This window comes from Symphalangus syndactylus, chromosome 14 (assembly GCF_028878055.3).
Source record: "Symphalangus syndactylus isolate Jambi chromosome 14, NHGRI_mSymSyn1-v2.1_pri, whole genome shotgun sequence".
NCBI classification, from domain to species: domain Eukaryota; kingdom Metazoa; phylum Chordata; class Mammalia; order Primates; family Hylobatidae; genus Symphalangus; species Symphalangus syndactylus.
In genome coordinates, this window is record NC_072436.2 from 37783667 (window position 1) to 37808888 (window position 25222).

The 25222-nt window shown below is 40.4% G+C and overlaps 1 protein-coding gene across 1 annotated transcript in view; it reads left to right on the forward strand.

The window, feature by feature from the left end:
• Window positions 1-20359, forward strand: part of RMND5A (required for meiotic nuclear division 5 homolog A) — a 58907-nt gene extending 38548 nt beyond the window's left edge. Inside the window, exons 5-9 of the mRNA XM_055243619.2 lie at window positions 7573-7739; window positions 8406-8571; window positions 12573-12675; window positions 14112-14266; window positions 15901-20359. Of these exons, the coding sequence (XP_055099594.1) occupies window positions 7573-7739; window positions 8406-8571; window positions 12573-12675; window positions 14112-14266; window positions 15901-15964 (655 nt within the window). The 3' untranslated portion in view covers window positions 15965-20359. The remainder of the gene's footprint in view (window positions 1-7572; window positions 7740-8405; window positions 8572-12572; window positions 12676-14111; window positions 14267-15900) is intronic.
• The last annotated feature ends 4863 nt before the right edge of the window (window positions 20360-25222 follow it).

Below are 25222 nucleotides of genomic sequence, written 5' to 3' on the forward strand. Positions count from 1 at the left end.
GTGATTCAGCAATTTCTAGTGTTCCCTCCCTCCCCCGCCGCTTTTTTAGTTGAATAGAGGAATAGATAGAGATGGGGTCTCACTATGTTGTCGCCCAGGCTGGTCTTGAACTCTGAGCTCAAGTGGTCCTTCCACCTTGGCCTCCTAAAGTGCTGGGATTACAGGCGTGAGCCGCAGTGCCCGGCCTGGTGTCTGTTTTCTTATTACTACTCGTGGCTTCCTGTAGGTGAGTGGTCTCCCTGACTCAGGCACATTTTAATAGCCACATAGAACCACAGAGGAAACAAGGCTCTGATAGATGTGCCGGCCTAACAGAAGGAACAATCAAGGCTTGAACAAGTTGGATTTTTTTCCAGAGGTTCATTTTTTTTCTTTCCTCCCTCACCTTTTGGTCTTAATTTTGAAAAGGCAGAAGAGGAAAGAGTTAATGGATACATTTTAACTCACTCTCTATGCCCTAAGTCTGGTGGAGAAAGCATACCTCTTAAAGAGAAGCTAATTGAAAGTAGAAAGAGGTGCCATTTTTCAGAAGGATACAGAAAAGAAGGAATAGAAAAAAGCCAGAAGAGAAAAAAAAATTGCGTTGATAACACTGTTTTCTATTGTCTATTTTATATTTGTTGCTGGTGAAAGTTTATAGAAATTCCAAGACTGTAGGTATTCCGTAGGAGAAAGAATAGACATTATCTGAATACATCCTCACCAAAGACTTGAGCAGTATTGGAAATAAGTGGGCAATCTGTGACTAGAGAAATTGAGAGTCTTCACAGAAAGAGAAAATTTAAATGGTCCCTGAGAATAAATGTTTAAAAACCTAAGGAGCTAAACTAGCTGGGAGGCTAAACACACATGATAGAAAAGAAAAGGGAGACCTGGGAAAGACACTGTACATGTGCTTGTAAAATGCAGGTCTAGTATTAGGTTTATAAAATATCTTGTTTTTATTTTTGTGGTAGGAAACTAGCAGTAAATAAGGCAATGTCATATTAAGTACTTTAAAAAGATCACTAATCTGTAGAGTTGTGTTGTCCAATATGGTGACCACTCCTATGTGTAGCTCTTACTAATCTGTGCATTACTGAGAACCTCATATAAAAGGGTGTGTGTGTGTGTGTGTGTCTTAAATAGAGTCAGATATGCAATACCATAGTTTGTGTGGTTTCTTAAATAGCATGTGAAAAGGACAGAGACTCACACCAACTCTGAGATGAGTTTAATGGTAGTAGTTCCAGCAATGGACTCAGCCCATAGCTGAAAAATTACCATTTGAAAATATCTAAGAAATGAAACATTGAGTGTTCTTTTCAGTCTCTAAAGCAAAGTTATAGAGTTCCTCACTTTTTTGACTGAACTTTGATTTTTGTCAGGTTTGCCATTCTCTGAATTTTTAAGCATTTGATTCATGTTACTAAGGACATTTCACCAGGTCCACACCTGTGGAGTAAAAATAAATGTCATTAATTCCCCTGGACTTCAGCTTTTACCTCCAAGAGTATAGCCTTAAAGGAAATTAGAAAAAGAGGTTTTTGTAAGCCTTTAAATGCTGTGAAAGGTTATAGTGGAATGTGCTGTGGGATTGGCAAGAGGCTTTTTTTCCCTAGTATTACTAGGAATAGACACCCACCCAGGCTGGCAAAATTGTAAGATGAGAGAGATAAGTCTACTAATGCTGTCTGTTAGTTTCCTGAGGGAGAACCACTAACTATGAAGGTAAAATCTTGTATTTATTTTTGGAATGATGTAGAAATTCTAAATATGGAGGTAACTGCGTGCCAAGTCTTTTCACAGGCCTGACAATTAAGATAATTAATGCTAATGTTTCTGCTGGGTAATTGTATACATGTGGATTGCTTCTAAGTTAGTCTTCTTATAAGTAATATTGTTTTGGGGTTTGTTGGTGGAAAGGCCCCAAAAGGCTCTTCATCAGAAGAATGTAGTGGCAGTGCACAGAGATCAGTGTAACACTGTTGATCTTACTGTCATTTTTGGGGTCTTCAGTGTTTCTCTAAATGGAGTAATTCCAAAGGTGACAGTGTTCTCGTGGTCCATGCTGGAAATTTGGGATCAGAATTTTTTTTAAAAAAATTATAGAGTTAATAATTTCACTGCGTTTTTAGTTTGCTTGCCCCCCGCCCCACCATCTCTACTAAAAATACAAAATTAGCCAGGCGCGGTGGTGAGCACCTGTAACCCCAGCTACTCGGGAGGCTGAGGCAGAAGAATCACTTGAACCCGGGAGGCAGAGGTTGCAGTGAGCCGAGATCACGCCACTGTACTCCAGCCTGGGCAACGGAATGAGGCTTTGTCTCAAAAACAAAAACAAAAACGTGGGGAGGAAGGAAGGGGGAGGGGCAGGGGCAGGAATCATTTTAGTGAGAAATAGAAAACTAATTTTTCTTTGTAATTCTTTAAGATTTATGAGAATGGGCCACAGACACCCTGACTTGCTCAGGTTCTCAAACTTTATGTCTTTCCTCATTATATCAATCTGGAACTTCCTTGTCTTTATAAAGTAACCTCTTACCACTGAGATCTCTGTGTTCTTTCTCTCCTGTTTGTATTCTTTTTTTTTTTTTTTGAGACGGAGTTTCACTCTTGTTGCCCAGGCTGGAGTACAATGGCGCAATCTTGGCTCACCACAACCTCTGCCTCCCGGGTTCAAGCAATTCTCCTGCCTCAGCCTCCCGAGTAGATGGGATTACAGGCATGCGCCACTATAGCCGACTAATTTTGTATTTTCGGTAGAGATGGGGTTTCTCCATGTTCATCAGGCTGGCCTCAAACTCCCAGCCTCAGGTGATCCACCCACCTCAGCCTCCCAAAGTGCTGGGATTACAGGCCTGAGCCACTGCACCCAGCCCTTGTATTCTTTACTGAACCTATGGGCAGTCTTTGCGGGTTTCTAACATACATAAATTCGTTTTTACCACAGTTTAGTTAAATAACACCTGGCTGCCAACAACACAGTTCAGATTTCAGTCACCATGGTGTATTAACTGTGAACAATTGTATAAAATACGGACTTCTCTGCCAGCTCTTCAGTCTACACATCAGTACATAACAGGTGCATCATGGTCATGACCAGTTCTGTTACTTCGCTCTTGATCACTGCACATCTACTGTCGGTTACCCTCAGGCAACACCTTTGTGGTTGTGTCACCTCCTTAACTCCCAGGGGTAAACCCACGTGACATTTTACAAAAATGGATAATTGGAAGACGGACTTGGCGACAAGAAAAATCTCTAGAAGTGAAATTGAATGTGATTAGAAAGGTTTGAAAAGGACAACAGCAAGATGAAGCTAGGGCAAGACCTAAGCCTACAGGAAGCTAATGGTACAAAGCATATTGGAAAAGTCCTGTCACTATAAAGACCAGGGTAAAGTCACTTCACCATCTTTTCACTTATATTGCACTAGAATAGAAAGATGCTTGTGGTTTAGATGGAGCATTTACTTCTACTTTGGATTGAGAGAGAGAAGTGTGTGTGTGTGTGTGTGTGTGTGTATGTGTGTATGTGTGTGTCTCAATCAGTTTGGCTACTATTTGGGCCAAATTGATAATAGTTGCCTTATTGAAAGAAGATGGTAATTACAAGGATATTGAAGAACTTCACTGCCAGGAAAAGATGCTTTTATCATGTTCAGAAGTTGTGAATTGACTAATGTAAAGCTATCTGAAGAAGCTGCTATTGTAAGAATGCTACTGTGAAATTTGTACTCAGATTTCAAGGATTTGTTAAGGCAGATGTTAACGATGATCATCACAGAAGGCAACTCTTGATACCAGAGCTTAGCAAAAGGCATAGAATAGTGAAGAATAGTGAATAGAGTTAAAAATAGATTGACTTTCTTATTAGGAGGCAGCTGCGGAGAGTAACTTTGAATAGAACCTATGCTTATTTGGCCAGTTAACTGTGGCCCGGGAATTGAGGTCAAGAAAATACAAATGTGGGTTTCTGGCTACAATCCTGGAGTCTGTAGAGAGGTCCTATCATGTCAGGTGAGGATTTCACCTTAATTGCTTACATGTGCTTCAATGTTTGGGAGAGTTAAAAATGGGGTGTCTCATCCTTGGTTTAGAAAATGACATTTTGCCTGGGAGGGAGAAGCTTGGAAGTCCCTTGCCTTGTACAATTTAGGCTTAATATAGTATTAAGAAGTTAAATGAGGACAGTATTGTTTCAGAATAGGATGAAAAGAAATATGACTTTTAAGAAATTTGAAAACTTGTATTCTATGAATTTGGGTTTTGTGTTGTCCTTTCCTCCTCCCAGTTCCTTTTTGTAAAGGTATCTACTTACTTTTCTAAATATTTCTTGGCAAGGAGCGGGGAGGAATTAAGCAATGCTAGTTTTTTTCTTATTTCATAGCCTTGTTTATAGCAAAATTTGAAACTGTGCAAACATAAATTTAGTACATTAAAAATTGTATTTGTCTAAATAAATGCCTCTCCAGGTTAAGTGGAGTACAGGTGTTTATAGCTTATAAAGCTTAAATTGATAATTCATAACTTTCAGGAAAAGTAATTTATAATTACTCTATAGGCCTGTTCATTTAAAAAAAAGGAAGTTAAGAAATTTTACTTTTACATTAGCTTAAAAAGTTACTACCTTTTAAAGTGTAAAATTAATACATGTTCGTTACAGAAAACCTGGAAAATATAGGACAGCATAGACTGTTATAGAAATCACTGTAATATGGACTGCTGGTCAGCTGGTATTGATTGGTGTGTCTTCCTGGTGGTTTCAGACCCCTGGTGCTGATGTAAGAGTTGGTGCCTTGTTCCGATTAGTCATGGCCCATGGTATAGCAGTTGATAAATAATGCTTGAAATCCCAGAGTCATTACTGCTAAACATTCTGGTGTCTAAAAGTTACTTTTAAAAATATATCACACTTTTGGCCGGGCATGGTGGCTCATGCCTGTAATCCCAGCACTTTGGGAGGCCAAAGCGGGTGGATCACCAGAGGCCAGGGGTTCAAGACCAGCCTGGCCAACATGGTGAGACCCTGTCTCTACTAAAAATGCAAAAATGAGCCGGGTGCAGTGGTGCATGCTTGTAGTCCCACCTACTCGGGAGGCTGAGGCAGGAGAATGGCTTGAACCTGGGAGGTGAAGGTTGCAGTCTGCTGAGATCTTGCCACTGCACTCCAGCCTGGGCAACAGAGTGAAACTCTGTCTCAAAAAAAAAAAAAATTTATATTTTTTATATATATATATATAATATATATCATATCATATATATATCATATCACATATATATATATATATATATATCACACTTTCAAGCTGAGCACGATGGCTCACGCCTGTAATCCCAGCACTTTGGGAGGCCAAGGCGGGAGGATGGCTTGAGTCCAGAAGTTCAAGACCAGCCTGGGCAACATGGTGAAACCTTGTCTCTACAAAAAAATACAAAACATTAGCTGGGTGCGGTGGCGTGCGCCTGTGGTGACAGCTACTTGGGAGGCTGAGGCGGGAAAATCGCTTGAGCCTGGGAGGTGGAGGTTGCAGTGGTGAGCTGAGACCACACCACTGCACTGCAGCCTGGGCGACGAAAGTGAAACCCTTTCTCAAAAATAAAAATAAAAAATAAAAAAATCACACTTTCCTCCCGTTTAACACTATATCATGAACATATTCCTATGAAAATGAGATTTTGTTTTTTTGTGAATTGTCTATTTATGAATTTTTCCTCTTTTTCTATTGACTTTTTTAAAATTAAAATTTGTAGTTACTCTATTAGCTCCAGTCTTTGACTTTACAAGCCCTTACACATACATCTCATATCAGAAACAGAAAAAAGAAAAATCTTACTGCCTTTCCTTATTTGCTAATAGGAAAACATACTCATGCTTATATGATTGAAGGGGTGTATAAACTTTTGGAAAGTGATCTAATTTAAATGCACTACTTGGAACTGGAAATCCATAAGGTGCCTGGCAGATTAGACTGCAAAAAGCACAGTGCTGTTGGTACTGTTGATTGATGTGGGGCACTGACGAAAGACCACTGCCAGAAGTACTTTGCTGGTTGACCAGGCATGGAAGCTCACACCTGTAACCGCAGCACTTTGGGAAGCTGAGGTGGGAGGATCACTTGAACCCAGGAGTTCAAAACCAGCCTGGGCAACATAGTGTTTACAAAAACAATTTTTAAAAAAATTAGCCAGGACTGGCAGCATGCACCTGTGGTCCTAGCTACTTCAGAGACTGAGGTAGGAGGATCACTTGAGCCCAAGAGGCTGAGGCTGCAGTGAGCCACAATTACACTACTGCATTGCAGCTTGGGTGACAGAGTGAGACCCTGTCTCAAAAAAAAAAAAAAAAAAGTACATTATTGTCAGCAGGTTTACTTGACTTGGTGTTACCACTTGACTGCATAATTTTAGTGCCAGGCAAGGAACCAAGGCTTACAAATTTAGGTAAATATTTCTAAGATCCAGATGATTAATATTTTTAAAAACCACTTTGACTTTGAAGTCAGAGATGCCTCATGATTTGACTGTAAGATGTGAATACATCAGCAAGTTAATTAGAATGTTTATATGCTTGTGCAGCCCTTTCTGGGAAGGTTAGGACCCAGTAAAGTGCAGCTCTGTGAAGTCCAATCCCAATCAGCAAATTCATTATAAATAATTTGAAAGGTTTTACTCTTGTAGTTTATGGAGTTACTGAGATTTTATATTCTTACCCAGTTCAGATTCTAGTGGTCTTTGGTGAATTAGGTTAGGTGGGGAGTATTTGTCTAACTGATGGTCAAATTAAATAATACAATGCTAACAACTTCTATATGTTAATATATTTAGAGAAATAAAGTAATGTTTCCTTATTGCCTTATTGCAAAATTTGATTTTAACAGCTGGCTATATACTTTCCTGCCTTTGCCCTCACCTGACCTGGTAGTTCCAGTTCAAGATTGATTGTTCCAACTGTTCTATAGAAGCCTGAGGGGCTGTATTTTGGCTCATTTAAAATTGAATCTTGTTTTTTCCCTTATTAGAACTGTTTGTACAAATCATTTTGCAGAGTAAGATTTACTGTATGATACTTGTCTAGCTTTATCTTCCTGATCAGATTGAAAGCACCTTGGGGGGAAATAATGGTATTTACTGTTTTTAATCCCAAAGTGAACAAAATCTTGGAACTGTTGAAAGTTTAAAAGTATAGTTCCCTTTCAGGATCTTTGATTCATGCTTGTATATATTAGGCCAGTTTTGTAGGAAAAGAGCAGTGGACCTAGGCAATCTAATTGTGAATCTCATGGCTGACACTGCTTCAAAGTGTGGTCCTGTGCAAGTTCAGATGCATCATGTGACACATCAGAGTCATTCTAGTGATTGTCATCTACCTTAATGCTGTTTCTTTCACTGGCTGAAGGGCCTCTGCAGGTGTAGTTATTGGTGGTTACTTTCCTGACAAAAGTCTCAGCCCTAGAGATTGATGTTACCATAGACTTCCACAAGATGGCAGACCAAGCCCCTTTTTTGTTTTACTGGGTTTCAAATAGTTTTTAAGACACCTGGCTTATGCTTTTGATTATTCTTAAAGTCTTTTTTGCCTTTTCTTTAGGTGGGCAGTGTCAAACCGGGAAATGCTTATAGCTCAAAACAGCTCCTTGGAATTTAAGCTACACAGACTGTATTTTATTAGCTTGTTAATGGGTGGAACCACAAATCAGCGAGAGGCATTACAATATGCTAAAAATTTTCAGCCATTTGCCCTAAATCATCAAAAAGGTGAGTCTGGAGTCAGATGTTATTAATGTTTGAAACAGGGCTATAGCCACCACTGTAACTTAACAGTTCTTAACTAGAGCTAATACATGTTTGCCAGTAAACAGTTGTAGTTGATAATCACTTACAGGAAAAGCTCTGACTGGCTCTAGAACAAAACCAAAAATATTAAAGCTCTTAGAAGTCAGAGATGTTGCAGATTTTGGAATTCCATATTAAACTAAGAGGAGATCTGAGAAAGAGCAAGGTGTGCACTTGCTCTTTTCTACCCCCACCTGGCTGTGTGCTGCTGCTCTTGCCACAGCAAAGTGTCAGAGAGCCAAGGTGGCAACTGTCAACCCCACGAATCTGTGTGGGAATACATTAACTCTGCAGTCAGAGATAATGTGATGACATAATTGTTACTCCTCTAGGTAATGGTAATTATACTATGCTATAGGTAAGAATTTAAATTATAAGTTCAGTATTTTCACCACATTCCTTTTCTTCCCTTTTCTCTCCATGCTGTTTAATTTAGGATGAAGGAAGAAACCAAGCTTAAGGACCAGAGTTTTAAAAGACCTGTTAATACATTATTTTAGGCTGTATCAGTATGGGTGGGGGTATTCTTGCTTTTCCCAGCTTATTACTGCAAGCAAACTAATGCTTTCTTGCTGGTGCTTTTTTTAGACATTCAGGTTTTGATGGGAAGCCTTGTGTACCTGAGACAAGGGATTGAGAACTCACCATATGTTCACCTACTTGATGCAAACCAGTGGGCTGATATCTGTGACATCTTTACACGGGATGCTTGTGCCCTCCTGGGGCTCTCCGTGGAGTCCCCTCTCAGTGTCAGGTATGGAAATTGGCCCTGTCTGTTATTGAAGTATGCACTGCATTATCACCTTCCCTTAACTTGTTTGGTTCTTGATGTTTAAAGGCAAAATAACTTTTGTCTTTCTGAAGAAGAGTGCAATTGGTATTTCAAAAGATATCACAATTGGCAATGACGCTGTTTTAGAGAAGCGGTTTTGAAAGTGTAGTGTATGAACCTCACAGGATCCTGAGAGCCTTTTCCACTGTGTTGACATTAGTATAGATGGTCCAGAAACAGTGGTGGACTAAACTGCTAGAGCCTTAGCACAAGTCGGGGCAGTGGTACAAACTCCACAAATACTTGCTGGATTCCTCACCACCACACACTTGCAGTTTAAGAAATGCTAGTTTTACTTAACCACGCCTGTAATCCCAGCATTTTAGGAGGCCTAGGAGGGTGGATCACGAGATCAGGAGTTTGAGACCAGCCTGGCCAACATAGTGAAACCCTGTCTCTACTAAAAACACAAAAAATTAGCCGGACGTGGTGGCGGGTGCCTTTAATCCCAGCTAGTCGGGAGGCCGAGGCAGAAGAATCTCTTGAACCCAGGAGGCGGAGGTTGCTGTGAGCCGAGATTGCAGCATTGCACTCCAGCCCCATGCAACAGTGCGAGACTGTCTCAAAAAAAAAAAAAATATTTTTGGCCTGGTGTGGTGGCTCACATCTGTAATTCCAGCACTTTGAGAAGCTGAGGTGGGGGAATCTCTTGAGACGAGGAATTCGAGACCCACCTGGGCAACACAGCTAGACTCCATTTCTACAAAAAACTTTTTTAAAAAAGGATGTTCTTGGTGAAACATTAAAATTACTAGTTTTATTAAATCTTGACCTCTCAGTACACATCATCTTAATAATTTGTATGACAAAATAGGAAATCCGCATAAAGCACTTCAGTTTCATGTCAAAGTATGGTAATTGTCTTGAGAAAAAGTATGTTGTTTTGAGTTATGAGCTAGCTAGTCACTTTTTTTCATGGCATACTTGTTTTGTTTGTTACTTGTTTTTTCTTGTGTTTGCTTTTTTGAGATGGAGTCTCCCTCTGTCCCCTGGCTGGAGTGTAGTGGCGCAATCTCAGCTCATTGCAACCTCCAACTCTTGGATTCAAGCGATTCTCCTGCCTCAGCCTCTGGAGTAGCTGGGATTACAGGTGCCTGCCACCACGCCCAGCTAATTTTTGTATTTTTGGTAGAGACAAGGTTTCATCATGTTGGCCAGGCTGGTCTCGAATTCCTGACCTCAGGCAATCCACCACCTCAGCCTCCCAAGGTGCTGGGTTTATAGGCGTGAGCCACTGCACCAGCCATGGAATAGTTTTTACTTGGAAGAATCATTAACATAGTTACTCACACTCAGGTTTTTGGCAGTCTTTTTTCTTTTTCTTTTTCTTTTTTTTTTTTTTTTTAAATCTTCTTAAATTTTTAAGACAGTCTTGCTATGTTGTTCAGGTTGGACTCAAACTCCTGGGCTCAAGTGATTCTCCTGCCTCAGGCTCCTGAGTAGCTGGGAGTACAGTTGTGTGCCACATCACCCAGCCATTTTTTTAAGTGAATGAAGCAAGCCTGTCACATTTGAAAGGTCTTAATTAAGTATGATTTTACGAAAGCATGCATGAATAAAAGAGTCATTCAAAGTACAAGACAGACAAATGGATTTCAATGTAGCAGGGTACAAAAAATTCAATGGTAAAATTTCAGATTCTGCTCTGCAACTAACCTTAGAAAACTTTACTACCTATTTTAGCCAAAACTATGAAAAGTCAGTTTTGGTGTGGTATTAAGGAGGAGTATCCACAGTGATCCAAAGCGATCAAAGTAGTACTACACATATGTGTGAAACAAGGTTTTTTTTTTCACTTACCTCAACCAGAAGAACATATCACAATAGATTTAATGCAGAGTAAGCTATAAGAATCCAGTTGTCTTTCTGTTAAGGTAGGCATTCAGGAGAGTTGTGAAAGTGTGGAACAGTGCCACTCTTCTCACAAATATATTTTTGTTTTGGAAACGGTAGTTATTTTTTTATAAGAATGTTTGCAATAATTGCATGGTATTTTATTTTTACATGAACTAATCGGCACCTTTTACGTTTCTCATTTTAATTTCTAATGCATTAGAGATATAATCCACAAAAAGAAAAGCTCTTTGAGATCCTTAATACTGAAGCATATAAAGGGGTCCTGAAACCAAAACATTTTAAGAAACTCTTGTAAGAAAATAACTCTTTTTTAGCTCTTCTATTCATTTAATTCCACGAATGTTTTGCATACCTGCTATGTGCCAGGCACTGTGGGCACCGTGTTGGATATGAAGATGAATAAGGTGCATTCCACAGGGTGCTCCATCCTAGAGTAGGAGTGGACAGATGCAATTAGCTATAATGTGAGGCGTTGATGCCATCAAGTTCTCTGAGGAAGACTGTGAAGTGGGAATGTACATTCAGAAAGTTTATTGACATCAGCACCTGTGGGAGAATGAAAACAGCAGGATTGGGCAGAGAGGAAAGTTGGACTGTATTAGAGTGGCAACAAGGTCTCTCCCATCCCTGAGGAGCTCTGGAGCTGCTGTGGGCCTGTGGAGTTGTCCCAAATTGGGCCTATAGGGCTGGGCTTTTGTACCCTCACATGGAGCAATTGCTGGATGTGACTGTGGTCAGATGACTCTCTTCAACTGAGGACAGTACTGAAGAGACGGACACAGCTGAGAGTTGGCTGCCAACACTTCCAGATCTGAGAAATGAGTGCTTCCACCCTGGACAGGGGTGATGTGGGGATAAGAGGAACTATGCAGAAAACATGTTTCAGGAGCAAGCATGTCATTTGACTGATAAGCTGAGCCCATTAAATCCAGTTGTTTTGTGCAATATAAAACCTTTTTTGGCACTAATGTAAGATTATTATGAAATTCTTTATATTTTACTTTTTGAAACAGGGTCTCATTCTGTTGCCCAGGTTGGAGTGCAGTGGCACGATCGTGGCTCACTGCAGCCTCAACCTCCTGGCGTCCTCCCATCTCAGCCTGCTCAGTAGCTGGGACTCTAGGCACACACTACCACACCTGGCTAATGGCTAATTTTTATATCTTTTGCAGAGACGGGGGTCTCACTATGTCCCAGGCTGGTCTCAAACTCCCAGACTTAAGTAATCTTCCCACCTTGGCCTCCCAAGGTGCTGCAATTACAGGAGTGAGCCACCACCATCTGCTGTTATGAAATTCTCTAAAAACCTTATTCTCAATTCTATACTTCTTTCCTATGGATTGAAAATGGTATATAAATCAGCACCATCTGCAGACCACATTTTGAGTATCATTGTTCTAATTAGCATATACCTTGGAGCACATTTTGTAAGAAAAATAAATATGGTGGTATATGGTCTGTAAGGAAGGGAATAGGAAAGGAAGTTATGTCTTGTATATTGCTGAATGAAGAATTTTGTGCAAGAACATCTCTTTTTCCTTCAAACTCAGATGCTAAAACTACCATATTTGGAAGAGTAATAGTTCTTAATTTCTGCTCTTCATTTGAATTAATTGGTTCTCCAAAGTTGCTTTCTTTTTTAAAATGCATGTTTTAAAACTTTATTTTTCTATTTTGTGAGGAAGTAAGCTAAAGTTAAATTACCCTAGCAGATGAGTTTTTTTTTTTTTTTTTAACGTTTGCATTCTTTAACTGCATTTACCCCCATATTGGTGAGGTTTATTTAGAAAATTTAGAGTTTTATTTTTTGTTTTGTTTTTTAACTGGGATTGGTTTTCAGTAACTTCAGGAAATATACCAGTGGGCCTGGGGAAGAAGGGGAGGGAAAACAAGTTATTTTTCTTCTAGTGGAAATGGCTGGATTTACTTTTAGCAGAACAGAAGGCTCTCACCCTGTCCAGTGGCCAGGGTCTGTGGCACATAGAGTCTGGAGAAATTGATGTCTCCTTGGACCAAGCGGCCTGACACCTGGCCTGGCACTGACGTTTCTTCTTCTGCTCTCCCAGTTTCTCAGCAGGTTGTGTGGCACTGCCAGCTTTAATTAACATCAAAGCCGTGATTGAACAGAGGCAGTGTACTGGAGTTTGGAACCAGAAAGATGAATTACCTGTGAGTTCCATTTTCTATTGGCTATTTACTTTTACTGCCATTAGAAGAAGATGGCATCTTTAAATGTTCATCTTACCTTTTAACCAGGAAACATTGTAGCCATTTGACAGGAGTTCTTTTATGGATATATAAAAGATTAAACAATACAAATGAGGAGCCTAGTACATTTTGGGAACCCTGGAGGAGGAGTATTATAATTTTGACTTGAGGTGCCTTTGAAAGCTGGTGAAGGGAAACATCAGAAGTGGGGAGGGTTGTACATACAGTAGCATGCAGTGTGTTCAGTGCAGTTCACAAACCACTCCTGTGATTGTTTTTCTAATATAAACGCAAATTTAATTGGATTTACTTTTGTCTTAACTATTGGTGTCGATCAGATCATGAGTTTGTTCTGGTTACATTTTCCTAATGCCAATAGAATAAGTATAGAGCTCTTAAAGGTCATAACACTTGCAGTCATCAGTGGGTCTCTAGTACTGTATTTCTACTGCTCTCATGGAAAGACCATGGTTTTAAACATCAGCGCAATCACTTGCCAACTCTAGAACTTCTCTAAGCAGTAGTGTATTCGTCTCTAAGACAAGGACCAGCTTTCTCTTTATGGGGCTGCTGAAGGCTAGAGATAACATAAGCATGCTTAGAACAAGACGGGATACATGGTAGGCACTCAAATTGTGGCTGCCATGGTGCAGTTATGATGTGAAGTGGCAAAGGTCATTGTATGTATGTTTCCACCAGGTCTCTGACAGGCACTGAGGCTCTGGCCTGGAATTGTCATTCCTGTCATGATTGTGTCACAGACCCTGAAAAGCTAACATACGCATTTGTTTTTTTGCCCGTTTTATACCACACCTGTACACAGGTTTATTTGCAGTTACCTTGTTCTTCCAGTGGGTAACCCTGTCAGTTGGTTGCCCCAGCTTCTCCTCAAAGATCTTTTCTGATTAAAGGCACAGGTGCAGTCCTGGTCCTGAGTGTGGTCAGGACACAAGTAGCACTCCTGCTCTACTGCTGCTAACTTGAACAAGTGAAAAGAACTTGAGCCTTCACTTGTTTTGTGGAGGCAGGTGCCTGGCATCTGGCAGTTTCCCATTTATGTTGTAAGCATCTCTGACATGCACTAAGAGCAGACTAAAATCTGAATTCACCTAAAGACTGTGTGTCAAGCCACTAAAGCCATTAGAGGTGGTGATCTGGTCATTGTTTGTCAGACTTGTTTTTACACTTTGTCAGCTTTCTTGAAAATAATCTTGAAGGCTAATTTAACACTTTGAATCACTAAGACTGTCCATCTGAGTTAGAAGAGTGCTATAGAAAGTTACATTCAGGTGAATAGATCTGATCAGTGTTCTTTGCTGCACAATGTATATTACCATGTGGATGGTTTTGTGAAATGTGACTTCAGCTTTTTTAGTTTTTTTTTTTTTTTTTAACAGATTGAAGTGGACCTTGGTAAAAAGTGCTGGTATCACTCTATATTTGCCTGCCCCATTCTTCGTCAGCAAACAACAGATAACAATCCACCCATGAAATTGGTCTGTGGTCATATTATATCAAGAGATGCCCTGAATAAAATGTTTAATGGTAGCAAGTAAGTGTCTGACTTTTAAAAAATGTTAGCAAATAAATTTTGTTTTGGAACTTGGTAGGAGAATAAGAAGTGATGAGGATTTAAAAAATGTAGCTAGATTTAGAACTAAATAAATTTCTTAACTATTCATCTGGCAAAGTGGGTATCTGAGTTGAGTATTTTTAATTTGTCTATGGATTTGGTGATTAGATTTATAAGCATGTCTTTAACTTAACTTTTGGGGTAGGTGATAGATTTTCCCCTTTTCTATACAAATGGTCACATACTAAAAAATGTTCTATACTTTGCTGTTTTCACTTAGTGATGTATCTTGGAGATCTTTTTCTATGCTGCAGAAACAGCCTTCATTATTTTTTTGTTAAAGCTACAGTATATTCTACTGTATAGAAATATGATTGGGTAGCCAGTTCCCTATTGATGAACATTTGTTTCTCTAAACAGTGCTAAGTGAAGGCCAGTCGTGGTGGCTCATGCCTGTAATCCCAGCACTGTGGGAGGCCGAGGCAGGCGGATCACAGGGTCAGGAGATTGAAACCATCCTGGCTAACACGGTGGAATCCTGTCTCTACTAAAAATACAAAAACAAAAATTAGCCAGGTGTGGTGGTGGGCACCTGTAGTCTCAGTTAGGAGGCTGAGGTGGGAGAAGGGCGTGAACCCAGGAGGCGGAGCTTGCAGTGAGCCGAGATCATGCCACTGCACTCCAGCCTGGGCGACAGAGCAAGACTCCATCTCAAAAAAACAAAAACAAAAAACAAAACAAAACAAAAAAACAGAGTGCTGAATGAATTATCTATACCTGATACATAAATTCGTAGAACTGAAATTGCTGGTTCAAAGGATATATGCATTTGTAATTTATTTTAGTTAGTGAGCTCAGCTTTTTTTTTTTTTTTTTTGAGATTGAGTCTCACTCCATCATTCAGGCTGGAGTGCAGCGGTGCTGTCTTAGCTCACTGCAACCTCTGCCTCCTGGGTTCAAGCAATTTTCATGCCTCAGCTTCCTGAGTAGCTGGAATTACAGATGCACACCACCATGCTTGGTTGATTTTTGTATTTTTAATAGAGACAGGGTTTCACCATGTTGCTCAGGCTGTTCTCAAACTCCTGAGCTCAAGTGATCCATCCACCTCAGCCTCCCAGGTGTGAGCCACCATGCCTGGCCAAAATTGTTGACCTTAGTTCAGGCTGTACTGGTTTCATGTGTCACTGTGAGGCATGTGGACCGTTCTTGGTGTGGGCTTGTAGCTGCCATCACATTTGCTGCCCTTGAATGGATTGTGTGACCAGTACGTTTGAAATTCATTTAAAGACTGATGCAACCTAAACCTTTGGGAAAGATAAATTGAATTTATTTTCGAAACCCCAAAAACAATTTCCAGAAAAGTTACCTTTGTTTTGTTTAAGAAACAATTTAGGATCTGGCATGGGTGGTATGTATTTGTGACCCTTCAAATCTTGGCACCTATATTAAGGGAAAGCATAGTTCATCCTCAATGCAAAATACAAACAGACTTGTTTTTGTGTGTTCTTATATGTGTGTATGATTGTTAAAGATACTCTATAACTAGATAAAAATTGAATACACAGTACTGAGCCTGCTCCTTCACTCAGTGTTTCCTTCTTTGTCTTTAGATTAAAATGTCCCTACTGTCCAATGGAACAAAGTCCAGGAGATGCCAAACAGATATTTTTCTGAAGAGATAACTTTAGTTTGTAATTTGTAAGTGAAACTGAATCGTGGGTGCATTTCAGAAGAGAACGTTCCATATAATGCAGCTAACCAAGGACTCCTGTGTTTCTATAAGCTAATGCTCCAGAAACTTTGCCAACCTGTTAGTGTACACACACTGAGGGGAGTGCTCCCGGTGAATATTATCATAGGGCTTTATTATATTCTTGGTCTTCATTTCTGATCAAGTAAATACACCAGCAGTTGTCATTCAATGCAGGTTTTTGTACTTAATTATATGGTGATTTTTTTACTTTTTAAGAGCAGAAAAGGAAATTGACCTCCCCGCCATGTGTTTAATATTTCTCCTGCTTTTACTTTTGTCATTTTCTTGATAATCGTAAGCCTTGAGAGTGTTTGTGAAAAAGTTTTATTTCTTGTTATGTATACATAATTAAATGAAAATTCTTCAGAAAAAGTTTGATAAATGGAATTGTGGTTATGAAACTAATTTGCATTTTTATTTGCTTAAGAAAGAAAGCTGTGATAGATTCCAGATTTGCTTTTTGATGTTTTCCTCTGCTCCAGCTCCAAGAAGTCAGCACACCTGCATTTTAGCTCTGCATGCAGCCCCAGCAGGCTGCGTGTTTAAGAATTTCATTGTTTAACCGGGTGGTGTGAGAAGTCTTCCGTTAGCATAGAGTGGAAGGAGTACTATTGTTTGGTTGGGGTTTTTTTTTTTTTTTTTGCTTTTATTGCCAAGAGGTGCTTGTTTTAAAAGTATGTTTAATAAAATGAAATTCTAAAGTTAGAAGTGTTCTTAAGTTGATATTTGCTCTCTTGGTCTTGGTAGCCCTATTATATCATTGCAGACACAGTGTTGTGCATGTGTGTATTATATATGTGCACCAGCATCAAACATTGTGTATCTGGAAGGAAAGCAGCATGTTCCAGTTCTAAAATGCAGTTACCAGACCCATCACTTTAAATCCTTAAAGTTAGAAGCTAGCAAATTTTCTGTAGTGCAGAACGTTTATTGCTGTTTTTGTGTTTGAATAGTATAATGTTTGATGCCTCTCTTCAAAGTGTATCATCTCATTGACTGTGAATCTGTATATTATTCTAATGGATACAGATAATGATCTTTTCTCTTGTGAGGTATCTTGATTTAATGCACTGTCCAAAAAATAGCCATGTGTAAGAGTCTCTCTGTATGACGAACTACATGGAAAAAACTTCTGTGGACATAATTCTGACCGAAACCCATGCAGTTACTTCAGTATAAGAAGAATGTTACACGGAAATCACCAAATATTTTGCAACTTTATTTCATCTGACATAGAGTGAACATCAATAGGAATACTTTCAAAGAAAATGAAAAAAAGAAAACACAGAAGCAAAGAGAAATGTGGCACTTCACATTTTAAACTACAGATGGACTTGGTTCGAGGGAGGGGGAATCACAGATTTGGTGCTAAGTTAATTAGAAACTGGCAGCGTTTTACAGTAGTACACCAGCCTGGATGTTTTTTCTGAAATGTTTACCTGGGAGAGCTGGGGTTGGTTTGTGAGGAGAAAGAGTACTGTGGAAAACCTCTGCGTGAGTACCATGTGGCCAAGTCTATGTGGATGGCTACTCCATGCTGTGCAGGTTCACCAGCGCTTGGGATTGGCCCAGCTCGGAGTGCTTGTGTGGTCCAACCTCAGTCTGGCCCCATAGTGACTTTTGCCCCATGATTCTGCTTCACTGTTGGAATCTTCTTTGAAGTTCCCCCTCTCTTTACTAAAGCAGTGAAGGAAGAGAACAGAGACAAACTCTTTGGACTGTGAAAGAGAAGGTAGAGAATTCCAGGCAACGGTCTGACCAAGGGTGTAAACCAGTTTATTATATATATATTTTTCCTTTGAATTAAAACCTAGAGTGTTGTATTTTTGTTTCTTTTTTCTTTCTTTTTTTTTTTTTTTCCCTTTTTCTCTTTAGGCCAAGTTTAGCTTATTCTCATCTTTCCACCACCCCAAACACCTACACAACGTTTAGGCTTCCTGTAAGGTTTGAATGAGACAGGTGTACTCTGAAGGCTGGTGGTAAATGTGTTTGATGACCAGACACTTCATACAGTCGGCTCGGGCCACTTCTAAGGACAAAAGCCAGAGCTCAGCTTTATGCCTCTCCCAGTGCTGGGAGCCAAAAAACTGTTGACGGTTTTTTGTGCAGCTCAAGAAAACTTTGAAAAGAACATGCTTTAACTGAAGCATTGGACTCTGCAGCTTTCTATGTAAGGCCTGGGTACTCCCACTGGGCAGGGTGAGGACCAAAAATCTGAAACTGTTGTGAATCTGACATATTACATGGAAATTATATCTTGTGACCGTCTTTAAGTGCATGGACTTAAAATTCATGAGAGACTAAATGTGAGGGAGAGGTGGATTTAAAGAGGCCAGACCTTAGCCAAAGATGCTGAGATACAGCATTCTGTCTTCTCTACCCTAGAAACTCCATAAATGCTGTCACAACCCTATCATCACTGATGCTTTCTGCATGTCAGCAGTCCAGGAGGATGCTTTTTGTCTCTCTTTGCCTCCACTTTACAAAAGATAATATGATAGAGGCAATGTTTATAACAGTCACATTTAATTATAATGTACATCAAAGACAGAATTTCAGAATGGTTTCTTAAATTTCCTTGGGAACCATTTCCACATATCAGTTATAGACAAAGGCCATGGGACTATGCTAAACCAATAAAACCTTATTAGCAAATCTTTAGATTCTGACTTAGCCAGAGCATCTGAGTGTTCAAGTACAGTTTTACAGTGGCTAAGGTTGTCTCTTGATCTTTTTTCTCCGTTGTGTGATCACAGATGCTATTTCTGTTTTATTGGTGATTATACAAGACTTCTAATACATAAATGAACGGGTATTGGTGCCTCTTTATTTTAAAAATTTTGAAGAAAAGAGCCACCTCATATTCATAGGGTGTGTATTTTTTGAGTGTGTGAGCATTTAATTGAAAATAAGAAAGTTGTGAAGTAAATCTTAACTTTTCTGTAGCAGCTAATGTATACAGAGACACTAAAACCCACACCACATTTTGTGGGAAATGAGGATCCTCTTTTGTCCTCTGCAGGTAGTCTCGCAGGTTATGCAGCTTAAGTTCAGTCTTCTTTATGCTGTGATTGATTTCCACCTCAGTGGCTTAGCCTTTGGGACAGTGGACACTGCAACAGCCAAGAACTTGGTTATCCGCACAAGCTGCTGGTAGACTACATTAGCCCTCTGGTTTTCCAGCTCAACCTCTGATAAAGTGGACTGACAGCCATGCTGCTCAGTCTGTTTAGTCAGCCGACTCAGGTTATTTTCAGGGAAGGCATGGAGGCATAGTTTGGTTAGTTTCATCACTAGGATGTATAAGGTGACGACACAAACCAAATACCTTTCTTTCATCACTTAACTATACGTACTTTATCTCTGGTAACACTAGAATGCTGTGGTCTTGAGGGAATGTTAGCAACGAACGCATAGAAGGTTTGGTGTTTCATAAGCCTGTCTAGCTGTGTCAGGTTTTGTGTGGTACACTGATGTTTATCATAAGCAGGTACAAGCTTCATGAACCGTTCTTAATGAACTATAATTGAATAGATACCAAAAATAGAATGACAAATGTATTTTAATAGCAGATGAGGCAGTTTTAGGATGAATTTTCCACTGTTGATTTTACTTCAAGACATAGCAAGAGAAACAAAATTTTGTTTTCAAGACATTTCCGCTACAGTTTCAAGCTGTAGTGGGCATATGCTTCATTTACTTCCAAAGAGGCAAAAGCAGCTGGAATTGGCTTACAGCACGTGCTTTGTTTCATGTTATAGGTGAGGACCTACATACACTCTTATTTTAGCAGTCACTTAACCTTCTCCAGCAAGGCAGTTGTGGGGTTCACTAGGATTTAGTGCCTGATCTTTTTTTGGGGAAGGGGCGGGAATGAATGTGTTGGGGTTGGGAGGGAAGCAGAAGAAAATGGGAGCGTGAGTGAGTGTGCATGTGTCTGAAGTTCACCATTGCCCCCACCTGCACCTAGCAAGGAACAGGTGTTTGATGTATTTTGCTCATGACTGCAGTATGCATGTATTTTTTTCCTTCTCTGTGTTTTCTAAACTTACACTAAAGGATTCATCAAATCATCTTGTTCAGATGGCTCAGGATTGTATTTATTTTGCTTACCCCGTGCTCTTGGGTTCTATAGTATTTCTATAATTATGTAACGAGAATAGTGTTGCACTGTAATCTATCATATAGAGCTATATGTATGGAAAATTTTGATCAATTTTTTAAGAAATGTATCCTGTTTGCAAAGGCACAATAAAGTTGCATCTTATAGACTATAGGCAATAAAGCTAACAATAAACCTTATTTAACACAAACCACATCCATATCCTTTGTTCATTTGATTTTGGAAAAAGTCTAGCATATCCAGTAGTTTCAGGGAATTCATTTTAACTTTAAGAATTCTGATATATTTAATTTATAAATTTCAGACTGATACAATAGAGTTTTGGAAAACTATAAGAAATGCTTTGTTAATGTGTGTATTCCTATGTAAAACACATGGCTTCTCCTGTGTATATTTTTAAAAATTAAAGAAATGCACATTTAAAAAGTGTTTTGTGGAACCAGTCTGTATAAATGTGCCAGGTGTCAAAGATATGAAGGAGGGAGTAGGGAGGTGCTGACTGTGAGAAGAGAAAATTGCTGTCTGCATTTGCTAAGGGTCTGCATGTCAAGAATTTAAGAAAATATCTGTCCCCATCTTAACCCTGTTTCTATGCCACCAACAGTGAGAAGAGAAGGTGACTGGGCAGTGTCCTGAGTTGTTTTTTGTTACTGTTTTGAGACAGACTCTCACTCTGTTGCCTGGGCTGGAGTGCAGTAGCCCAATCTCGGCTCACTGCAACCTCCACCTCCTGGGTTCAAGCGATTCCCGTGCCTCAGCCTCCCGGGTAGCTGGGATTACAGGCCTATGCCACCATGCCTAGCTAATTTTTATTTTTAGTAGAGACAGTGTTTCACCATGTTGGCCAGGCTGGTCTCGAACTCCCGACCGTCAAGTGATCTGCCCATCTCAGCCTCCCAAAGTGCTGGGATTACCGGCATGAGCCACTGCGCCCGGCTGAGTCCCAAGTTTCTGAGTAGGGGTTTGTTTTAATGTTTGCAGGCTGCTGCCCCCTCTCGCCCCTCCTGTGCACAGCGGGGACCCTGCCCTGTGTACTGACCAGAGTGGCAGTGAGTGTATGACTGGTAAAGTGGAGCCCAGAAACAGCTTGATGTCCGGGCTGCTGGAGTGGGTGGAACTTGTGCTGTCAGCATTACCAGGGAAGACAGAAACTGAATTGCCTTGTCCTCTATGGCAGGCCAAGGTGGTAGAGACCAAGCATTTATTTGTACTCCTTTTGTATAATTTTTTAAGAGAAAGACTTGGTGTTACCTGAGATTTTAGAATGTTTCTTACCTATGGAAACCGTTGTGGTCCCATCTAGTCAGGTTGCAGCTAGTGGCCCAGGTAGTATAGAAGAGGCCTGGCAGGCCAGGCCAAGGTCTCACCACCTTTCCCTCCAGCATTGGGGCTCCTCAGGACTCAAAGTATGGTCCATGGACCAGCAGCATCAGCATCACCTGGGAGCCTGTGAGAAATGCAGAATCTCAGGCCTCAGCTCAACCCTGCTGAACCAAAATCTGCATGGTCGTGAGAAAACGGGCTTCCCTTATAAGGAGTGTCGTGGATGCTTCCTATTCAGGAAGTATCCTCCCTCTTAAATGCGGCAGGTCAAGATCACACATACTGAACAGAATTTACCCTTGAGGACTAAGGGTAAATCTGTTAGTCATCAAGAAAATTTTAATTTAGTGTGCTTTGAACTCTAGTTCTAATTTTAAAAATCAGTGTATTTCTTGAAGCATGTAGGTAATTGAGGGAGTACTGTATTTGCAGTATGGTAAAAAGCATTTTCCACCCCCTCCACCAAAATGGGGAAGGTGAGCATCAAAGATGAAAAATAATTTTCGTAATGACAAAATAAGGACTAAAAATGCGTCTTTAAACCAAACAGCTTGATGCTTCTCACCCCCCAGCAGAGAAACTTGATAATAAACAATATCCCAGCAGAAGATAGGCTTTCTTTTCTTTTTCCTTCAGCACCTAGTAAGAAGCTTAATAGTATAACTCTGTGTACACAAAACTTAGAATTCTGAAACATTTTACAAAACAATATTTAGTGCTACAAATGTGTGATTTTATTTTTAATGCTCACCAAGACTAATTTGATTTTGTGGACTGCTAATGAGCCAGTTTTTAAAACCTTGCATGACGGGAAAATGATGCAGTGGTCCACTTATCCACCAAACTTCTTTGAAATCTGTCAATATATCTATGATAGAAAGTACTTAAAAAAAAAAAAACACTTTCCTTGTAGCAGTAGGGTATTTCATACCTTTGTGTGAGCCTCCTATGCTAGCAAATGTGGCGATACATCTCAATGTTAGAAGGCTTGTATAATCCAGAGCTACTAATTACTGAGCTCTCCTGTGTGTCAGGCGATGTTGCATTTATTTAGCTATACTTCCTTTTGGCTTAGAAAAGTACAAAGTGCTTCATGCTAGACATTGGCATGTAAAGTAGAATCCTTTAATAAAAAGACATGTATTTTAACATGTGGTATGACATCTTAGCAGTCACTCATCTAACAGATTTTTAAAATTCCACTCTGCTGGGCACTGAGATGAAACAGCCTACAAACTGCTGGAAAATACAGAAAAGTAGAGCCAAGGTCCTGTAATGAGGTTAATAACAAGAGGGTGTTGAAAGAGAAAGGAGAGCTGTAATTGTGTGTTTTTAAGGCCCACTCTAGCTACAATGGGATGAAGGGTGGTTGGGGAGGGGATAAGGCTAGAGCCAGGGAGGACAGTAGGTAGTTAAGGTCAATGTGAGTATTTGTTGAGTATTGGTCTCGGGTACTCTTGGAGGTCTCGGATAGAGTGGTAAACGAGGCAGACTTGTTCTCTAAGTGAGAATCAAGGTCATGAAGGAAATACAGGAAGGCAATGTGCACATCACACAGTGCTCTGAACCTCCCATTACTTAGAGAAGCAGTATGATGTTCTTGTCTCAGGTGATAGTGGGCTTCCTTGCTCTAGCATTTTACCTGTATTCCCACTTCTTTCTTTATCTATGTTTTCTAGAAGGATGAATTTCTAACTTCACCAGTCTCTGTATATTGGTCTCCTACACTGTGTGGGTTGTGTAAAATTCTCCCAAATTCCACTTGGGGTTGGCCTTTTTACTCTATTTAAAGACATTTCATGGCTGGGCACGGTGGCTTATGCCAGCACTTTTGGAGGCTGAGGTGGGGGGGACCACTTGAGGTCAGGAGTTCGAGACCAGCCTGGCCAACATGGCGAAACCCTGTCTCTACTAAAAAATACAAAACTTAGCTGGGCACAGTGGTGTGCACCTGTAGTCCCAGCTACTTGGGAGACTGAGGCAGGGGAATTGCATGAACCCGGGAGGTGGAGGTTGCAGTGAGCTGAAACTGGGCTACTGCACTCCAGCCTGGGCAACAGAGCAAGACTCTGTCTCTAAATAAATAAATAAATAATATATAAGACATTTAGCCATCGCTCAAGTGTTGGATCCATTCAAATGAAGGATTCTGGTGTGTCATTTCCCCTCTGAAGTAAAAACGTTTCTTAGAAGACATGTCCTCAGCATTCAAGGCCAAGCTCTCCCCTTCAGAATAGATTAGAAATGCATTTTAGGTTTTCTTTCATTCTTAATTAAGCACAAGACTATGTTGCCTTTAGTTATTTCAGGTTAGTGAGCTAATCTGCCCTAAAGAGGAATTTCATGGGACATTATTAAATTGTCTTGAAAACTTTCAAGGGTAGCTCAGGAAATACAGGGCTGAGGGCCTCTGTCCTTCCTAGGGTGTGCCGTTAGGACTAGGCTTAGTGGCAAGTGTGGAGTAGGTAGCGTGGGGTTTGTATGGTGGCTTCATGACCATCAGGGTCCCAGACTCTTTTCTGCTCCATGGCCTTAACATACGACCTCAAATTTACCCTTGTCTAATCCTAGTTGTGTTCCAGGCAGGAAGGAAGAGGAAGTGGGTGGGGAAAGAGCGAACTTCCCCATTGAGATAGCCCCTCTAGGAGTCCTTCCTGGAAGCCCCACCTGGCACCTTATTCACTGTGTATGGCTGCAGGTTGTCTGGGAAACGTGGGCTTTTAGGCGGACACATTACCACCTTTTCAGATTCTAATTGTGTGGTCTTGGGCAAGTGATAGAAACTTCCTACACTTTTGCTTCCTCATCTGCAAAGTAGAATGATAGTAGTTCCTATATCATAGTTTTGATGAGACCTAAATGAGGTACTGACCTATGGTGAACGTTGAATAAACTGGTAGTTTTATTAAGTCAATAAAACATAAATGACATTTGCAGAACACTGTCAGCTAAGGAGGAACAGAAAAGGGGGAAATAGTAACTGGCACTCAGAAGTGAGATGTGTCTGAAGGGATGGAGGGGCCTTCAGTAGGTGCCAAGATGGCAAGATGGTATAGCACACTTTTTTCCTCCTCCGCCTTTCCTCAGCTGCCCAGAGGATGACAGAGCTCCCTTGTAGAATCAATGGCCATAGCCATCAACAGCAGAAGTGGGGTGGTGGCACTCAGGATTCAAGGCTGAGGGGAATTTCAAATGACACAGTGCTGTCAGGGGCTGAGTCTATCTGGGATGGAGCTTTCCTGAGATGTTGGCCTGCCGTGCACTGGGTGCCGAGATCCTGGGGTATGTGTAATAACATATATACCGGTCAGAAAGGGCTACTGTTTACCCTTCTGGGGGAAGAATAGAAATGAGAAGAATCAGACTCAAGTAGCTACATTCAGAGTATAATCAATACGACACTGGTTTGGAAAATTCAGTACAAGTTCATTTTTTCAGCATATATTTATTATTTGCTTACCATGTTCCATGAGCTGTTCTAGGCAACTGAGAAAACATGTATAAACTCATGTACTTTGAGGTAGGGACTATTATTAGTTCCATTTTATAAGTGGGGAAACTGAGGGATCAAGACATTAAGTCGCTTGCCAGAGAACATGTAGTTAACAAGTAGCAGAGCCAGGAGGCTGGTTTATTTTGTTTTTGTTTGAGACGGTCGTGCTCCATCGCGCAGGATGAAGTGCAGTGGCACCGTCTTGGCTCACTGAAGCCTCAAACGTCTGGGCCCAAGAGA